This window comes from Triturus cristatus, chromosome 1_2, assembly GCF_964204655.1.
Source record: "Triturus cristatus chromosome 1_2, aTriCri1.1, whole genome shotgun sequence".
Classification (NCBI taxonomy): domain Eukaryota; kingdom Metazoa; phylum Chordata; class Amphibia; order Caudata; family Salamandridae; genus Triturus; species Triturus cristatus.
In genome coordinates, this window is record NC_140580.1 from 381,098,218 (window position 1) to 381,118,945 (window position 20,728).

Here is a 20,728-nt window from a genome sequence, read left to right on the forward strand (position 1 = left end):
AAATGGCTTGAGCATGTTTTGGTTATGAATCCTGTGGAAAGTAAATTAGGCCTTGGCAAGTATTTTTCTTCAAACTTCCTTATCCTTTTTAGGTCTCGGCTGCGAAGGCTGCGCTTGCGCAGTCTAGCTCCGAGATTTAATGACTTGGAGAAGAGGGGCTTGAACCCGCCCCTCTTCTCCCCTGTTCTCCCATGGCTGGCCTCTTGAATGCTGGCCAGCCATTGGAGAAGAGGTCAGTCATTCCGATTAGGCCCCGTCCTTTTCGGATCGGGGGGCGTGTTTTTTGCAAGAAGTCTCATTCTCTCCTCCAGCCAATGGCTGGAGGAGAGAAAAGACAAACACGCCCCCGAATCCGAAAATGCCGCTGCCTTTCTTTGAGGCATTTCTGCTCTGCCTCGGAGAAAGGCGGTGGTGTCTCCTACCAGCTCCATCTGACCACATCCAGGCTTACTCTGGTTTTCTTAAGCTCGTCCTATTCATGTTTTGTCGAGTTCACGGAGGTTTGTTGCTTTAGCTTGCAGCAGGTTTCTTAGCTGTCTTGTTGACGTTGTTCGACGTCCGCGGCGTTTCCCTTTCGGCGGCCTACGTGTTTTGCAGGAACTGTGATGGCAATGGTGTGGGTGGCGGTGCACGCGCAGCGCGCAGTCGAAAACCCAGCCTCTGCCTGACGTTAATAAACAGCACGAGCTCGCCGCGTGCTCCGTGGGCCTCAAATAGTTCAGTATGCAACAAGGGAGTGCAGGCCCGGCATGAGGATGGAAACAGTAGTATCGGGTTACAGTTTGAAAATATCGCTGGAACACGTTGGTCGCTGCCACACTATTAACTGGCTGCGTACCTACGCCTACGTCTTGAACGGATACATGGGCCTACAAAATGATGCTCCGGCTGCGTCACCGTGATTTTTGGAGCCATGAGACTGGGAGCTTGTAGGCAGCGTCTGGCGCGGAGGTAGGCTGGGTGCCTTTGGGTGGAAGGCTGGGGTAGTCATTATGCAGCACTTGTTGCATTACTGTGGCGGCCATGTGTCTAACGTTTATGTGCACGGCCGCCCGCCATACTTTGTTTAAGCAGTGAGATGTCCAACACGTTTTAACATGGTAGAAGGTGAGACGCTTTTCAGCATAAGTCCATGCACTCCCTGAACCACGTTGTGCTGGTTCTCGAACTGGTTATATTTGCATTGTTAATCCATCGTAGTCATGAAGACCATGCAAGAAGATTTATCTAACTATACCCATATACAACCTGGCATGCTTTCCAATCCTGGCAAACCCACCCTGATGTTTTGCTAGTGAGATGCGCAACATAATGTGTTAGGTTTTTCCCATCACTCCACAATCCGAGCCCTGGTGTGCGCACACAAACTACATATTGCTGCAATACGTTTTGCGTTATCTGGCCGGCAGCTGTTTTTCTTGACCACGTGACCATTGCTGGCGAACAGTGAAAAGTACTTTGGCACTGTAGTTCTTTATTACAGATCTTAGGTGGCTACTAGGCTAAGATGGTCGCCATGGTCCCGCATTGTAAAATCATCCGTGCTAGTCCTATTTCTATTTCTCTATTTTGCTTTCAGCGCGGTCTCCCTGTGTACCTGCTTCGGTCTGACCAGCTTGCCGCAAGCTTGCGGAGGAAGATAGGTGGTTATCATACCCGGCGGTCTGCAGCGGTATAGTGCATACTTCAAGCGGTTAAGGGAGAGAGACTTCCGACAGCTGTATTGTGTTTGGAAGCGGCGGCCCAACTCACCCTGCATCCTTGGCGGCTGCAGCAAGTCTGTCTTTCGCTTACAAGAAGGAACCCTTCGGGATGCACTGTGTTTGTAATACACAGGCAAAGGAGAGCGCCTCTAAAAGCCTGTGGACCCAGAATGTGTGGCTTTGTGGAATAGGCGGGAGTGTGGGTGCATTGGGCCAATGCAAGTAACCTCTTGGACATTTTGGTAAAACGCGTTGCCATTTGGAGCATTTAATACTACCAGGTTATCAAAGCATCACGTAAAAGAGGCGGAAAGCATTTAACCTCTGGTGTGGAAACAGAACAGAACCTATATACAGAGGCAGTGCTTCGCAGCTTCTTTATTGTGGTAAGCAGGTTCCAATTCATTGTCCGTTAATTGTTTTTCTCTTGTTTTTGTCAGACCGCCCCAACCCCAAGCGTTTGCTGATAAGAACTGTTGGTACTTCACCAATAAAAGTATGAGGCCTCTGATGAGAAGTGTGCATCTCTACCCCCCCCCCTTAAAAGTGCTTATTTTGAGGCCCTCAACAGAGAATTGTTTTAAGCTTTTAAATAATCTGGAACTGTAAGATTTATGCAGGGTTAACAGACCTGTGTCAACAAGACAAACATGCCCAGCCCGATCTTTCTTATTGAATACAGTCCAGATTTTGAGGGTGTATAATCCGTGTATATATTTGAAATTTCATTTTTTTTAAAAACAACTCCTTCACACCTGCCATGCACACAGCATTCGAAAGTGCTCCATGAATACTGGGTAAAAGCCATGAACAGCCAATGTTGCCTGCAGGACATGACCTTTAACCAAAATTGCATCCTGCCAGTGTCTCTTCTCCACCACTGCCGGTTTTTGTGTAAAAAAATAAGTGATTTTATTTTTATATATAACAATGTGTCTAGTTTTTAAATGCAAAATCGTGACCCCGGGATCAATTCTCCCCCCCCCCCCACCCCCCCCCCCTGAAAGGTGTTCCTAGATCTAACTAACTCTTCGACATGGTTCATCTTGGCAGGGCCTGGTTACATCTCCTTGAACTTTAGAAGGCGTGCTTGCAGGTCTTACATTGTTCAGGCAGTTGTCAGGTGAAAAGTTTAAGTTTGCTGCAAGCTTTGAAACTTCAGTTGGACTACTGTTACATCTGCTGGTAAATTCTAATTTGGAGAGCATCTGATGTGCCTTTTATAATACATAATGCAGTAATTTATGGTACAGAGTGGGAGTTCTGGTTCAATCCGCCTTACTATGTTTTTCTGGGTCATACATATGCCCAGATGACACAAGAACAGTTCAAGGTAAAAAAAGAAAGCACCATAATGTTTTTTTTATTTTACACCGCTGCATAGGGCACAACCCAGGCAGTCTGTATCTATTGAGCCACCAGGGTACCCTGGTGCCCATGCCTCGATTCCAGTTGATAGGGCAAAGCATTTTCTGTTTTTCATGTGTGTGGGTGGCTCTGTGTGCGTGTGGGAGGCTCTGTGTGTGTGGCTCTGTGTGGGTGGCTTTTTAGGTCGAGGGACCATCCGGTCTGCCGAAGGCAGAACCGGAAGTCCGGAGATTTAATGTTTTGGAGAAGAGGGCCTTGAACCCGCCCCTCTTCTCTCCTCTTCTCCATTGGCTCGCCTCTTGAATGCTGGCCAGCCATTGGAGAAGAGGATTGTCTCTCCGAACAGGCCCCGTCCTTTTCGGATTCGGGGGCGTGTTTTTTGCTACTTTTCTTATTATCTCCTCCAGCCAATGGCAAGAGGAGAGAAAAAGAAAAACACGCCCCCGAATCCGAAACCGCCGCTGCCTTTCTATGAGGCATTTCTGCTTCGCCTCGGAGAAAGGCGGCGGTGTTCTCTTTCTCTGTATGTAATTGTTTTCTCTTCCCTTTTCTCCCTTTTTCTTCGCACTGCTTCAGTGTACGTTTCATCCATGTTTTCTCCCTCCCGGTTACACGTTCTTCACTGGAGTCGCCCTCTTGTAATTTATCGGTTCCTGGGGGACGCCGTATGGATTGAAAGGCCTAGGACGGCTGATTAATGTTTATTTTCCTGTACAGCTCCTGCCCTGGCCACCTCACCACCTCAGGACATGTCTTGTACGTCACTGGAAAAAGGACTGCGAGTAAGGGCCGCCAGCCCATCCAGCCAGCCAGTTGAGATACCGCAGACCACGCTCTTTAAAGTCTCCGGCGCTCTCACTGTTCAGCCTCGGGGTTTCCTTCAAAATGCTGTCAAGTCGGAGCGCTAGAAAACCGCCCCTCTTAGTTGTGCCGTTTATCTTTCCTTTTATGCTCTTCCCCCCCGGCCCCGCAAACGAAAATCGCTCTGATGTTGAGCACGTTTGATTAAGTCCTCATTTTATTTTTTTACTCAGACCAGTAATGTTGGAGGTGTGTGATATTTTCTTGTTTCCAAATAGACCCTCCGCGCCATCGCCGCTTTGCTTCGCATTTAAAAAAAAAAATGTATTTTACTTTTACCTAACCGTTTCCTTACACTGTCCATATCGCGCTCTCCAGCCGTTTGTAACTTGCTCCCTTCTTTGTACACTGTAACCAGTACGTACATCTCTGCCCAGATTTTTATAAACTTTGTTCGAACGCTGGCACATACATGCCATTTTCATGCCCCCCCCACATATATCTAATGCATTTTTCTCTGCAGTCCTCCATTTGCGCCCCTCTTTCTTATTAGCAACATGCATGTGTGTGGAATAACATTTTTATTTTTTAAATAAAGAATCCCCTTCTGTCAACCTTTCACAGATTTGGCGGGACGCTGCTTTCTTTTGGTGCACAATGCACATATTTTAAGAACAGGCACACCCTCGCTCACGCCGCAAATAACCGCCTGTTAAGACAGGGCTTCTAATTGTTAATAGTAGCCTGGAAGGGGCAGGGCTCTGCGCCCAGCATGATGTAGAGGTCCCCGCCCAACAAACGTTTTCATTACTTTGGAAGCCCCCGTGAATGTAATGGACAGCCTGACCCTGTCACTGCTGTAAGGGGTTTCGATACTCCCAGCCCTGTGGGCTAATTCCAACCTAATTCGAGCACAGGCCTCGCTCTTTAAGCCCATTCGGGCAACGAGCCCCACTGCAGTGAACGTCTCCCCACTACTTTTATATTTTTTCCTAATGTAACAAATGTAGTGGATTTATTTTTTATTATTTTTTAACTAAGTGATGTCTTCAAATCCTCCTGTCCTTCTGGCTTTGTTCGACATGTTTTTGTGCCTGATGAGGTCAGTGCCTTATTTTTGTGGCATTTCAAGTATGTCAATTTCTCTACAGAATGGAAAGCAGTTTCCCTCCAACTCGTCACAGCTTCTAGGGGCTGTCCATGGCAGGACAGTCTTCACTATTGTGGAAGTGAGTTTTGCGTCTGCCCGTGTTGTCTTTTAGCTGCTTTCTTCTTTGGTTCTGTTTTGCAGAAGGTGGGCATTGGAGGGTCATCCACTTCAGTCTGCTGATTCAACTATGTATTTGAGAGTGATTAAGCTATTGACATTGTAGATAACAATACCGCTTCTTTAAATGTTTTAAAAACAAAAAAAAATCATGTTATGAGCAATGCCAATAGCTCTAACTTTAAGAATGCCGAGACCATTGCATTGTAAATGCTTGTTATATTTTCTTATACTTTCTGAGTGAAAAGTATGTGAAAACAAACCATGCCATTTATAAAGACTGAAAAGATTGAATTCATTGTACAGTTTTGAGATATCATAAGACACATGTTTGCTTTTCCTCCAGTATTTTGAACAGTTTTTTTATTTTTCTTCTTTTAAACTATATGTTACAGACAAACATTGGAAAAGCCAACAACTTGGCACTCACATTATTAAGGGGAGATCTGTTTGCTTTGTGAATGCTTATTTTAAAATTGGGATATAAAAATACATCATTATCGTAATATACTGTCTAAAAACCATCGGTCCCACAAGAAGTTCTGTAGGCAAGCTCCACAAATAGTACAATACGTTTGGATCTAGGGCAGTACCCAGGAGTATTCTTTCTCCCACAATATCAAATATTGTATTTATTACATTTTCTGTCTCACTCTTGGAGCTGCAGGCCTGGAGGGGTAGAGGATCCTCAGAAGATCTAGTGCTGAAAGCTACTCCATGCTTCGGACCTACTGGTGGATTTCTGAATCCCATATGGCCAGTCCCTTCTGATCTCCACAAAAGAATTTGTAAGACTGACCGTATGCATATTTTAGTTCTGAGTCCTGTGGAAAGTAAACTATGCCTTGGTGAACAGTTTTGAGACACCTTAAGATTTGTATTTGCTTTTCCTCCAGCATTTTATATCTGTTTTCCTTTTACATTATTTTTAAAACAATGCATTGCAAATAAGCACTAGCAAAGCCGGTAGCCTGGCACTCCAATTATAAGAATGATACCTACTGACTTTGCTAATGCGTTTTAATCCATTCTTTCTCCTTTATCACTGTTTACCTGTCTCTCTCATTCTCCTTCTTCTTCTCGTTCCTTCATTTCCCCTGACTCTCTGACTTGGTCAAAGTCTAATGATGAAAATAAGTCCTGGTCTCCAAACGTGAGTGCTGGTGCCCACCTTCTACAACCACTGGCACAAATTAAGAACTGAGTTTTCCCCACAATCCAAATCTCCGCTCCCCCCTTTTCAAAAGTACTACTGCAGAAGATTCCACAAGCTTGGTCAATTTTCCTCAGAGATAAGTGCAATATATCGCTGGAAATTTTATACAGATCATAATTCTGCGTATCGTGTGTGGGATTCCAATTTTGGTGGCCATAAGTTACACTTATGATTCAAGACATTTTGTGAGTTTGGTTGTTTGCTATTTCAAAAAGGGATTGCAAAATCCCTTCAACAGGAGTGTCTGTAAACATAGAGCATGATTGGTGAATACCAGTGGATTTTGTAAGCCAGGCATGAACGTCGATTCACTTAAATTCCAGGGGTAGCATAAGTGTCATCACACCCCATTTGAGATCACTTGCATCACAGGTAGTGACATCATATCTCCTTTGATTCTGAATCCCAGGAAGTGATGCCACATGACCTTGATCCTGATAACATCACAATAATTGATGTCACTGAAACCAAGTGCATAACTTCAAGCCAAAGTTTATTGCTGAATCACAGGGCGATTTAAACAACATGGATTTAAAAAATCAATAGTGGTCGTGCCCACTAGTAATAATCCATATGGACCGTGTTTTGAACATGACTTAAACTACTGGATTGATTTACTCCTTATCATCGTTACCAAGTTAAGATTTGCGATCACTTTAACCTCTTCTGTGCCCATGACGAGATAGTCTCGTCATGGAGCACGGTCGCGCTGTGCCCATGACGACACTATCTCGTCATGAAACCCACCCGCGTGGGAAACGCCCGGCACAGGAGGGGGAAAGGGCGTGGCACCAAAGGGGTTAAAGGAACTATTACACTTGTTGAGCATAGAGGGAACTGTTTGTTCAAATATGTGTGGGTTAGAGATAGCTTTGGCTGACTTGTCACCATCCTGTAACGAAGAAACAAATCCAACATAAAAAACATAGCTATATACATACCTGGAGGGACTTTGGGTCAGCTCTCTTCATTCTCTGGTCTGTTCAACTGTTGTTCACATTTTACTTTACCCATTGCATGGGACAGGATGGGGCAATGGGTCAGCCATTTCATCAGTTTGCTACCTCACTGTGGGAAGCAGACTATTATCTGATCACATACTCACATCCAAAGTTGCTGTGCTGTGCTGTGTTGTGTGAGAAGGTGAGAGCGGGACACCACCATATCTACAAAGATATGTCACAGTTTCTCTCTGTACCATGTTCTGGGGCTCTTTGAGCTTCCCTTGCACCGTCATCATCCCTTGAACAGGGCCGTTTCGAGGTGTTTTGCCGCCCTAGGTGAGAATTGAAAAATGCCGCCCCTCCCTTTTTCTCCTAATTTGCTCCATTTTTTTCGCTGTTTGATTTCAAATTAAAAACGGTTTCCCCCCTTTTGCCGCCCTAGGCAGCCACCTAGTCTTGCCTAATGGTGGAAACGGCCCTGCCCTTGAATGAGAGCAAGGGTAGTGATTTATGTCTGGCATCGGTTTGTACTGGAAGTTGTTGCAAAACTCCTTTCCATACAACTTCACAGCGTTTGGGGTGTTTCATTTCCCTTCCTCTGCTCGAAGAGGATTTACCCCAGCTCTTTGCTGAAGCAAATCTTCCATTATGGTGGGAAAACGTTAATACACTCTGAACTCAAACCATGCCTAGATCCGCTGACTTCCCACCCCTTCTGTTTTCTAATGTGGTGCTGTTGTTCACAGTCGTGGCAAACAATCACACGCCATTAAATGCGTTAAGTAAGCACAGGGGTTACTGCCAGCTGGGTATCCTTTCCATGATCGACATAAATACAGGCATTTTCTATCACAAATGTATGTTTACGTCCAGTCCATTAAAGGGAAAAATAGAAGTGCATTTACTTAATATCCATAGTGCTTGTTTGCTTCTGATAAGTGCTGGTACTCTCCAATTAAATGAATTGCAGCAGTGCTGAGAATTGCAGGTGCTCACCCTCTCAAATTACAGAAGTGCAGGTACCGGACAGATCCGGCCCATTTAAAGTACTATTTACGTCCGAATATAGCTTTGTGAATCATGTCCCCTATATCTGTTCAGTCATACAAGATCTAGAGAAACATACATGGACGGGATGCCCTGGAATAAATCTCTGTAATACTTCCAAGGTATCCTGATGTAAATTTTAGTTCAGAAAAACAGACAAGAATTTCATCATGTTTGTAATCTTGATAGCAGTATGTCGGTTGCGCCAGGCCTTCTTTTCACTGGCAGTGTGTGTTTGTTTTTTCTCCCTGTAGTGTCTTGGAGCTGGGCTCGGATCCCGGGAGTCCTGCAGCGGCTCGGCTTCACCTACTTCACCATAGCCCTGATGCAGACCTGTTTTGGCAAGAACACCCAGGATTGTGAGGTGGGCACTGGGTTTCATCCAGGGTCACAGTAAAGCGCTTTCAGTTTTCTGATAAGGATGATAGGCGCTACAAAATGATCAGCCCTCATCTTCAGGCACACAATCGAACACGTTTGAGATGTTCCCCGAAAAGCATGTGCTCACAAAAGAAAAGAGAAATAATTTAGTTTTACCTATTATATATATTTTTTTTAGTATACCAAACGTAGTCTAAAATGACGTCAGAGTGCTTTAAATGACAAAGGATGCTAATGCAATTTATAAGTGACAATAGCTTACTGGAAAACATTAGTCTCACGGCATGCACCTGTTCTTGGAGGCAGACGAACATTTACAGGCTCACTAATGTATTACATTTTGCCCACTGCTGCTCTTAAGATTCTCCTGTTAGGGTATTATTTACTAAATGCCCCTTCTTAAACAGTCGTGAATTCAAACTGTCTCAGGGAACAGCCTTAAGTGTAAGAAATTCACTAAAATATGTCACCTACTCCAAGTTTGGCTATTTTGTGAATATGTATAACATTTGGAAATTCACGGTAGGGAATGTTACAGATTTTTCAATTGCCTTTGGAAAGCCTCAGCTCTCTCATTTGATAGTATTTTCCCGTTAAGTGTCCCACCTCTCTCATTTGAGAGTATTTTCCCGTTAAGTGTCCCGTTAAGTGTCCCGCCTCTCTCATTTGAGAGTATTTTCCCGTTAAGTGTCCCGCCTCTCTCATTTGAGAGTATTTTCCCGTTAAGTGTCACACCTCTCTCATTTGAGAGTATTTTCCCGTTAAGTGTTCATTTGAGAGTATTTTCCCATTAAGTGTCTCACCTCTCTCATTTGAGAGTATTTTCCCGTTAAGTGTCCCACCTCTCTCATTTGAGAGTATTTTCCCGTTAAGTGTCCCATCTCTCTCATTCGAGAGTATTTTCCCGTTAAGTGTCCCGCCTCTCTCATTTGAGAGTATTTTCCAGTTAAGTGTCCCGCCTCTCTCATTTGAGAGTATTTTCCCGTTAAGTGTCTCACCTCTCTCATTTGAGAGTATTTTCCCGTTAAGTGTTCATTTGAGAGTATTTTCCCATTAAGTGTCTCACCTCTCTCATTTGAGAGTATTTTCCCGTTAAGTGTCCCACCTCTCTCATTTGAGAGTATTTTCCCGTTAAGTGTCCCGCCTCTCTCATTTGAGAGTATTTTCCCGTTAAGTGTCTCACCTCTCTCATTTGAGAGTATTTTCCCGTTAAGTGTTCATTTGAGAGTATTTTCCCATTAAGTGTCTCACCTCTCTCATTTGAGAGTATTTTCCCATTAAGTGTCTCACCTCTCTCATTTGAGAGTATTTTCCCGTTAAGTGTCCCACCTCTCTCATTTGAGAGTATTTTCCCATTAAGTGTCCCGCCTCTCTCCTTTGAGAGTATTTTCCCGTTAAGTGTCCCGCCTCTCTCATTTGAGAGTATTTTCCCGTTAAGTGTCCCGCCTCTCTCATTTGAGAGTATTTTCCCGTTAAGTGTCCCGCCTCTCTCATTTGAGAGTATTTTCCGTTAAGTGTCCCGCCTCTCTCATTTGAGAGTATTTTCCCGTTAAGTGTCCCGCCTCTCTCATTTGAGAGTATTTTCCCGTTAAGTGTCCCGCCTCTCTCATTTGAGAGTATTTTCCCGTTAAGTGTCCCGCCTCTCTCATTTGAGAGTATTTTCCGTTAAGTGTCCCGCCTCTCTCATTTGAGAGTATTTTCCCGTTAAGTGTCCCGCCTCTCTCATTTGAGAGTATTTTCCCGTTAAGTGTCCCGCCTCTCTCATTTGAGAGTATTTTCCCGTTAAGTGTCTCGCCTCTCTCATTTGAGAGTATTTTTCCGTTAAGTGTCTCACTTCTCTCATTTGAGAGTATTTTCCCGTTCAGTGTCCCAGCTCTCTCATTTGAGAGTATTTTCCCATTAAGTGTCCCGCCTCTCTCATTTGAGAGTATTTTCCGTTAAGTGTCCCGCCTCTCTCATTTGAGAGTATTTTCCCGTTAAGTGTCCCGCCTCTCTCATTTGAGAGTATTTTCCCGTTAAGTGTCCCGCCTCTCTCATTTGAGAGTATTTTCCGTTAAGTGTCCCGCCTCTCTCATTTGAGAGTATTTTCCCGTTAAGTGTCCCGCCTCTCTCATTTGAGAGTATTTTCCCGTTAAGTGTCCCGCCTCTCTCATTTGAGAGTATTTTCCCGTTAAGTGTCCCGCCTCTCTCATTTGAGAGTATTTTCCGTTAAGTGTCCCGCCTCTCTCATTTGAGAGTATTTTCCCGTTAAGTGTCCCGCCTCTCTCATTTGAGAGTATTTTCCCGTTAAGTGTCTCGCCTCTCTCATTTGAGAGTATTTTTCCGTTAAGTGTCTCACCTCTCTCATTTGAGAGTATTTTCCCGTTCAGTGTCCCAGCTCTCTCATTTGAGAGTATTTTCCCATTAAGTGTCCCGCCTCTCTCGTGAACTCTGGTGCGCCTCGCTGTACTTTCTGCGGCAGTTACATGAGGCCTTCAAGGCTGTGGGTCAAGGCTGCAGATGAGCGCGAGGAATGAAGTTTACACGTTCTGTAAAGGCAGAAAAGCTACAAGAGAGCAGGCATGTCCCTCATGTGTCTAGGATTTCCCTAATAACTCCTATGTTACACCTTTGGTGATAACCCACTAATGCTTAAGAGGAAACTTAAGAGTACATAAGAGATGCACACCAGAGTAAGTTGTCTGTGCTCCATTTATTGACTTATTTACCTGTTTTTAACTCACAGGGTGGGTGGCCGGCTGTGGTGACTACTGATGTGAGCTCTGGGATGCTGCATCATCTATGGCCACCCCATCCCTCTGACTGACCGGAGGACCGTGCGCCATGGGGGACCATCACCCAGCTGTTCGGGTCCATCCTGTTGTTACCTGTCCAGGTCATGGGATGCCCGTGTGGCCTATCCCACCCCTGGAGACCACTCCTGGACAGGGCCTCCCACAAGGTGGCTCCTTAAGAGGTGCAACACATATCAGCCTTCTAAAATGCTTCACTCTACCTTGTTCCGGTTAACATAGTCATCCTTCTAAACCAATCTAAACCAGAGACACTTCACGCCCATCAATCTGTCCACCTGTACAATCACACATACACTTTGTGCACACTGGAAACCAGGCCTGGTCCATGCAATCCATCAAACTGGCCACCCGTTGCCCAACCCTGCCACCGCCACTATGCAGTGCACAGTATGCCCACCTATGGGAGCACGCACAGAGAGTACATTCATCCGATTCATAATGCTATTCACGTCAGTGATCTAGTCACAGGACTCATAGTTCCTTCATCCTGTAAGGAGGGAGCCAGAATATAGGCTAGACTGGTTTCATCTGCAGCATAGAGCACCTGCGGTGTCACGGACACTGGACAACGGCCCAGCTTATGTTACATAAACCATCATATGGAACCTGGATAAGCACGAAAAGCTTCAGCCAGCAACAAGGTCGTGGGTGCACCCAGCAAGGCCACCAGAGAAGGCCTCGTCATCAGCCCCTCCCTGGAGGTACTGATGCGGGCGTCCGACATTTCCAGGTGAAATATACAGGATCTGCAGACCCAGAGCAGACTAGCCCTGCGGATCTCATGATCCCAACTCCATGGGCGTGTCATTGACCCTAGAAAGTGCCGACCACAGTACACGGGTAGAGCAACATAATCCGTATCTGGACTAGTGCGCACACTATGGGTGAGCGGGCTCAGCACAGCGTATACAGGCACTACACAGTACTGCAAGCGCACGCATACTACGGATAAGCAGGCGCAGCACAGGGTATACAGTCACTACACAGTACTGCAAGCGCACGCATTCTATGGGTGAGCAGGCGCAGCACAGGGCATACAGGCACTCCACAGTACTGCAAGCGCACGCATACTATGGGTGAGCTGGCGCAGCACAGGGCATACAGGCACTCCACAGTACTGCAAGCGCACGCATACTATGGGTGAGCTGGCGCAGCACAGGGCATACAGGCGCTACACAGTACTGCAAGCGCACGCACTCTATGGGTGAGCGGGCGCAGCACAGGGCATACAGGCGCTACACAGTACTGCAAGCGCACGCACACTATGGGTGAGCGGGCGCAGCACAGGGTATACAGGCGCTACACAGTACTGCAAGCGCATGCATACTAAGGGTGAGCAGGCACAGCACAGGGCATACAGGCACTCCACAGTACTGCAAGCGCACGCATACTATGGGTGAGCAGGCGCAGCACATCACCACAGGGTATACTGGCACTACACAGTACTGCAAGCGCACGCACACTGTGGGTGAGCAGGCGCAGCACAGGGTATACAGGCGCTACACAGTACTGCAAGCGTACGCACACTATGGGTGAGCAGGTGCAGCACAGGGTATACAGGCGCTGCACAGTACTGCAAGCATACACATACTATGGGTAAGCAGGCACAGCACAGGGTATACAGACGCTACACAGTACTGCAAACGCAGGCACACTATGGGTGAGTGGGCTCAGCTCAGGGTATACAGACGCTACACAGTACTGCAAGCGCACGCACACTATGGGTGAGCGGGCTCAGCACAGGGTATACAGGCGCTACACAGTACTGCAAGCGCATGCATACTATGGGTGAGCAGGCGCAGCACAGGGTATACAGACGCTACACAGTACTGCAAGCGCACGCACACTATGGGTGAGCGGGCTCAGCACAGGGTATACAGGCGCTACACAGTACTGCAAGCGCATGCATACTATGGGTGAGCAGGCGCAGCACAGGGTATACAGGCGCTACACAGTACTGCAAGCGTACACATACTATGGGTAAGCAGGCGCAGCACAGGGCATACAGGCACTCCACAGTACTGCAAGCACACGTATACCATGGATGAGCGGGCGCAGTACAGGGTATACAGGCGCTACACAGTACAGTAAGCGCACGCACACTATGGGTGAGCGGGCGCAGCACAGGGTATGCAGGTGCTACACAGTACTGCAAGCGCACGCACATTATGGGTGAGCGGGCGCAGCACAGGGTATACAGGCGCTACACAGTACTGCAAGCGCACGCATACTATGGGTGAGCAGGCGCAGCACAGGGTACACAGGCACTACACAGTACTGCAAGCGCACGCATACTATGGGTGAGCAGGCGCAGCACAGGGTATACAGACGCTACACAGTACTGCAAGTGTACACATACTATGGATAAGCAGGCGCAGCACAGGGTATACAGGCACTCCAGAGTACTGCAAGCGCACACATACTATGGTCGAGTGGGCGCAGCACAGGGTATTCTGGCGCTACACAGTACTGCAAGCGCACGCACACTATGGGTGAGCAGGCGCAGCACAGGGTATACAGGCGCTACACAGTACTGCAAGCGCACACACACACACTATGGGTGAGCAGGCGCAGCACAGGGTATACAGGCGCTACACAGTACTGCAAGCGTACACATATTATGGGTAAGCAGGCACAGCACAGGGTATACAGACACTACACAGTACTGCAAGCGCATGCACACTATGGGTGAGCGGGCTCAGCACAGGGTATTCAGGCACTACACAGTACTGCAAGCGCAGCATACTATGGGTGAGCAGGCGCAGCACAGGGTACACAGGCACTACACAGTACTGCAAGCGCACGCATACTATGGATGAGCAGGCGCAGTACAGGGTATACAGGCACTACACAGTACTGCAAGCACACGCACACTATGTTAAGCAGGCGCAGCACAGGGTATACAGGCACTACACAGTACTGCAAGCGCACGCATACTATGGGTGAGCAGGCGCAGCACAGGGTACACAGGCACTACACAGTACTGCAAGCGCACGCATACTATGGGTGAGCAGGCGCAGCACAGGGCATACAGGCACTCCACAGTACTGCAAGCGCACGCATACTATGGGTGAGCAGGCGCAGCACAGGGCATACAGGCGCTCCACAGTACTGCAAGCGCACGCATACTATGGGTGAGCAGGCGCAGCACAGGGCATACAGGCACTCCACAGTACTGCAAGCGCACGCATACTATGGGTGAGCAGGCGCAGCACAGGGTACACAGGCACTACACAGTACTGCAAGCGCACGCATACTATGGGTGAGCAGGCGCAGCACAGGGTATAAAGACACTACACAGTACTGCAAGCGCACGCATACTATGGGTGAGCAGGCGCAGCACAGGGTATACAGGCGCTACACAGTACTGCAAGCGTACACACACTATGGGTGAGCGGGCGCAGCACAGGGTATACAGGCGCTACACAGTACTGCAAGCGCATGCATACTATGGGTGAGCAGGCGCAGCACAGGGTATACAGGCGCTACACAGTACTGCAAGCGTACACATATTATGGGTAAGCAGGCACAGCACAGGGTATACAGACACTACACAGTACTGCAAGCGCATGCACACTATGGGTGAGCGGGCTCAGCACAGGGTATTCAGGCACTACACAGTACTGCAAGCGCAGCATACTATGGGTGAGCAGGCGCAGCACAGGGTACACAGGCACTACACAGTACTGCAAGCGCACGCATACTATGGATGAGCAGGCGCAGTACAGGGTATACAGGCACTACACAGTACTGCAAGCACACGCACACTATGTTAAGCAGGCGCAGCACAGGGTATACAGGCACTACACAGTACTGCAAGCGCACGCATACTATGGGTGAGCAGGCGCAGCACAGGGTACACAGGCACTACACAGTACTGCAAGCGCACGCATACTATGGGTGAGCAGGCGCAGCACAGGGCATACAGGCACTCCACAGTACTGCAAGCGCACGCATACTATGGGTGAGCAGGCGCAGCACAGGGCATACAGGCGCTCCACAGTACTGCAAGCGCACGCATACTATGGGTGAGCAGGCGCAGCACAGGGCATACAGGCACTCCACAGTACTGCAAGCGCACGCATACTATGGGTGAGCAGGCGCAGCACAGGGTACACAGGCACTACACAGTACTGCAAGCGCACGCATACTATGGGTGAGCAGGCGCAGCACAGGGTATAAAGACACTACACAGTACTGCAAGCGCACGCATACTATGGGTGAGCAGGCGCAGCACAGGGTATACAGGCGCTACACAGTACTGCAAGCGTACACACACTATGGGTGAGCGGGCGCAGCACAGGGTATACAGGCGCTACACAGTACTGCAAGCGCATGCATACTATGGGCGAGCAGGCGCAGCACAGGGTATACAGGCGCTACACAGTACTGCAAGCGTACACATATTATGGGTAAGCAGGCACAGCACAGGGTATACAGACACTACACAGTACTGCAAGCGCATGCACACTATGGGTGAGCGGGCTCAGCACAGGGTATTCAGGCACTACACAGTACTGCAAGCGCAGCATACTATGGGTGAGCAGGCGCAGCACAGGGTACACAGGCACTACACAGTACTGCAAGCGCACGCATACTATGGATGAGCAGGCGCAGTACAGGGTATACAGGCACTACACAGTACTGCAAGCACACGCACACTATGTTAAGCAGGCGCAGCACAGGGTATACAGGCACTACACAGTACTGCAAGCGCACGCATACTATGGGTGAGCAGGCGCAGCACAGGGTACACAGGCACTACACAGTACTGCAAGCGCACGCATACTATGGGTGAGCAGGCGCAGCACAGGGCATACAGGCACTCCACAGTACTGCAAGCGCACGCATACTATGGGTGAGCAGGCGCAGCACAGGGCATACAGGCGCTCCACAGTACTGCAAGCGCACGCATACTATGGGTGAGCAGGCGCAGCACAGGGCATACAGGCACTCCACAGTACTGCAAGCGCACGCATACTATGGGTGAGCAGGCGCAGCACAGGGTATACAGGCGCTACACAGTACTGCAAGCGCACGCATACTATGGGTGAGCAGGCGCAGCACAGGGTACACAGGCACTACACAGTACTGCAAGCGCACGCATACTATGGGTGAGCAGGCGCAGCACAGGGTATAAAGACACTACACAGTACTGCAAGCGCACGCATACTATGGGTGAGCAGGCGCAGCACAGGGTATACAGGCGCTACACAGTACTGCAAGTGTACACACACTATGGGTGAGCGGGCGCAGCACAGGGTATACAGGCGCTACACAGTACTGCAAGCGCATGCATACTATGGGTGAGCAGGCACAGCACAGGGCATACAGGCACTACACAGTACTGCAAGCGCACTCATACTATGGGTGAGCAGGCGCAGCACAGGGTATACAGACGCTACACAGTACTGCAAGTGTACACATACTATGGATAAGCAGGCGCAGCACAGGGTATACAGGCACTCCACAGTACTGCAAGCGCACACATACTATGGTCGAGTGGGCGCAGCACAGGGTATTCTGGCGCTACACAGTACTGCAAGCGCACGTACACTATGGGTGAGCAGGCGCAGCACAGGGTATACAGGCGCTACACAGTACTGCAAGCGCACACACACACACTATGGGTGAGCAGGCGCAGCACAGGGTATACAGGCGCTACACAGTACTGCAAGCGTACACATATTATGGGTAAGCAGGCACAGCACAGGGTATACAGACACTACACAGTACTGCAAGCGCATGCACACTATGGGTGAGCGGGCTCAGCACAGGGTATTCAGGCACTACACAGTACTGCAAGCGCAGCATACTATGGGTGAGCAGGCGCAGCACAGGGTACACAGGCACTACACAGTACTGCAAGCGCACGCATACTATGGATGAGCAGGCGCAGTACAGGGTACACAGGCACTACACAGTACTGCAAGCACACGCACACTATGTTAAGCAGGCGCAGCACAGGGTATACAGGCACTACACAGTACTGCAAGCGCACGCATACTATGGGTGAGCAGGCGCAGCACAGGGTACACAGGCACTACACAGTACTGCAAGCGCACGCATACTATGGGTGAGCAGGCGCAGCACAGGGCATACAGGCACTCCACAGTACTGCAAGCGCACGCATACTATGGGTGAGCAGGCGCAGCACAGGGCATACAGGCGCTACACAGTACTGCAAGCGCACGCATACTATGGGTGAGCAGGCGCAGCACAGGGTATACAGGCACCCCACAGTACTGCAAGCGCACGCATACTATGGGTGAGCAGGCGCAGCACAGGGTATACAGGCACTCCACAGTACTGCAAGCGCACACATACTATGGTCGAGTGGGCGCAGCACAGGGTATTCTGGCGCTACACAGTACTGCAAGCGTACACACACACACTATGGGTGAGCAGGCGCAGCACAGGGTATACAGGCGCTACACAGTACTGCAAGCGTACACATATTATGGGTAAGCAGGCACAGCACAGGGTATACAGACACTACACAGTACTGCAAGCGCATGCACACTATGGGTGAGCGGGCTCAGCACAGGGTATTCAGGCACTACACAGTACTGCAAGCGCAGCATACTATGGGTGAGCAGGCGCAGCACAGGGTACACAGGCACTACACAGTACTGCAAGCGCGCGCATACTATGGATGAGCAGGCGCAGTACAGGGTATACAGGCACTACACAGTCCTGCAAGCACATGCATACTATGGGTGAGCAGGCGCAGCACAGGGTATACAGGCGCTAAACAGTACTGCAAGCGCACGCACACTATGGGTGAGCAGGCGCAGCACAGGGTATACAGGCGCTACACAGTACTGCAAGCGTACACATACTATGGGTAAGCAGGCACAGCACAGGGTATACAGACACTACACAGTACTGCAAGCGCACGCATACTAGGGAGGAGCGGGCTCAGCAAATGGTATACAGGCGCTACCCAGTACTGCAAGCACACGCATACTATGGGTGAGCAGGTGCAGCACAGGGTACACAGGCACTACACAGTACTGCAAGCGCACGCATACTATGGGTGAGCGGGCGTAGCACAGTGTATACAGGCACTACACAGTACTGCAAGCGCACGCATACTATGGCTGAGCGGGTGCAGCACAGGGTAGACAGGCACTACACAGTACTGCAAGCGTACGCATACTATGGGTGAGCAGGCGCAGCACAGGGTATACAGGCACTACACAGTACTGCAAGCGCGCGCATACTATGGATGAGCAGGCGCAGCACAGGGTATACAGGCACTACACAGTACTGCAAGCGCACGCATACTATGGGTGAGCAGGCGCAGCACAGGGTATACAGGCGCTACACAGTACTGCAAGCGCACGCACACTATGGGTGAGCGGGTGCAGCAAAGGCTATGCAGGCACTAGACAGTACTGCAAGTGCACGCATACTATGGCTGAGCGGGTGCAGCACAGGGTATACAGGCACTACACAGTACTGCGAGCGCGCGCATACTATGGATGAGCAGGCGCAGCACAGGGTATACAGGCGCTACACAGTAGTGCAAGCGCACGCACCCTATGGGTGAGCAGGCGCAGCACAGGGTACACAGGCACTACACAGTACTGCAAGCGCACGTATTCTATGGGTGAGCAGGCGCAGCACAGGGCATACAGGCACTCCACAGTACTGCAAGCGCACGCATACTATGGGTGAGCAGGCGCAGCACAGGGTATACAGGCACTACACAGTACTGCAAGCACACGCATTCTGTGGGTGAGCAGGCGCAGCACAGGGCATACAGGCACTCCACAGTACTGCAAGCGCACGCATACTATGGGTGAGCAGGCGCAGCACAGGGCATACAGGCGCTACACAGTACTGCAAGCGCACGCACTCTATGGGTGAACAGGCGCAGCACAGGGTACACAGGCACTACACAGTAGTGCAAGCGCACGCATACTATGGGTGAGCAGGCGCAGCACAGGGTATAAAGACACTACACAGTACTGCAAGCGCACGCATACTATGGGTGAGCAGGCGCAGCACAGGGTATACAGGCGCTACACAGTACTGCAAGCGTACACACACTATGGGTGAGCGGGCGCAGCACAGGGTATACAGGCGCTACACAGTACTGCAAGCGCATGCATACTATGGGTGAGCAGGCACAGCACAGGGCATACAGGCACTACACAGTACTGCAAGCGCACACATACTATGGTCGAGTGGGCGCAGCACAGGGTATTCTGGCGCTACACAGTACTGCAAGCGTACACATATTATGGGTAAGCAGGCACAGCACAGGGTATACAGACACTACACAGTACTGCAAGCGCATGCACACTATGGGTGAGCGGGCTCAGCACAGGGTATTCAGGCACTACACAGTACTGCAAGCGCAGCATACTATGGGTGAGCAGGCGCAGCACAGGGTACACAGGCACTACACAGTACTGCAAGCGCACGCATACTATGGATGAGCAGGCGCAGTACAGGGTATACAGGCACTACACAGTACTGCAAGCACACGCACACTATGTTAAGCAGGCGCAGCACAGGGTATACAGGCACCCCACAGTACTGCAAGCGCACGCATACTATGGGTGAGCAGGCGCAGCACAGGGTATACAGGCACTCCACAGTACTGCAAGCGCACACATACTATGGTCGAGTGGGCGCAGCACAGGGTATTCTGGCGCTACACAGTACTGCAAGCATACACACACACACTATGGGTGAGCAGGCGCAGCACAGGGTATACAGGCGCTACACAGTACTGCAAGCGTACACATATTATGGGTAAGCAGGCACAGCACAGGGTATACAGACACTACACAGTACTGCAAGCGCATGCACACTATGGGTGAGCGGGCTCAGCACAGGGTATTCAGGCACTACACAGTACTGCAAGCGCAGCATACTATGGGTGAGCAGGCGCAGCACAGGGTACACAGGCACTACACAGTACTGCAAGCGCACGCATACTATGGATGAGCAGGCGCAGTACAGGGTATACAGGCACTACACAGTCCTGCAAGCACATGCATACTATGGGTAAGCTGGCGCAGCAAATGGTATACAGGCACTACACAGTACTGCAAGCGCACGCACACTATGGGTGAGCAGGCGCAGCACAGGGTATACAGGCGCTAAACAGTACTGCAAGCGCACGCACACTATGGGTGAGCAGGCGCAGCACAGGGTATACAGGCGCTACACAGTACTGCAAGCGTACA

The 20,728-nt window shown here is 49.6% G+C and overlaps 1 protein-coding gene across 1 annotated transcript in view; it reads left to right on the forward strand.

Moving 5' to 3' along the window:
- Positions 1-20,728, forward strand: part of LOC146867398 (heparan-alpha-glucosaminide N-acetyltransferase-like) — a 1,041,362-nt gene that overhangs the window by 736,059 nt on the left and 284,575 nt on the right. The window contains exon 11 of the mRNA XM_085605125.1: positions 8,601-8,710. Within this exon, the coding sequence (XP_085461251.1) occupies positions 8,601-8,710 (110 nt within the window). The remainder of the gene's footprint in view (positions 1-8,600; positions 8,711-20,728) is intronic.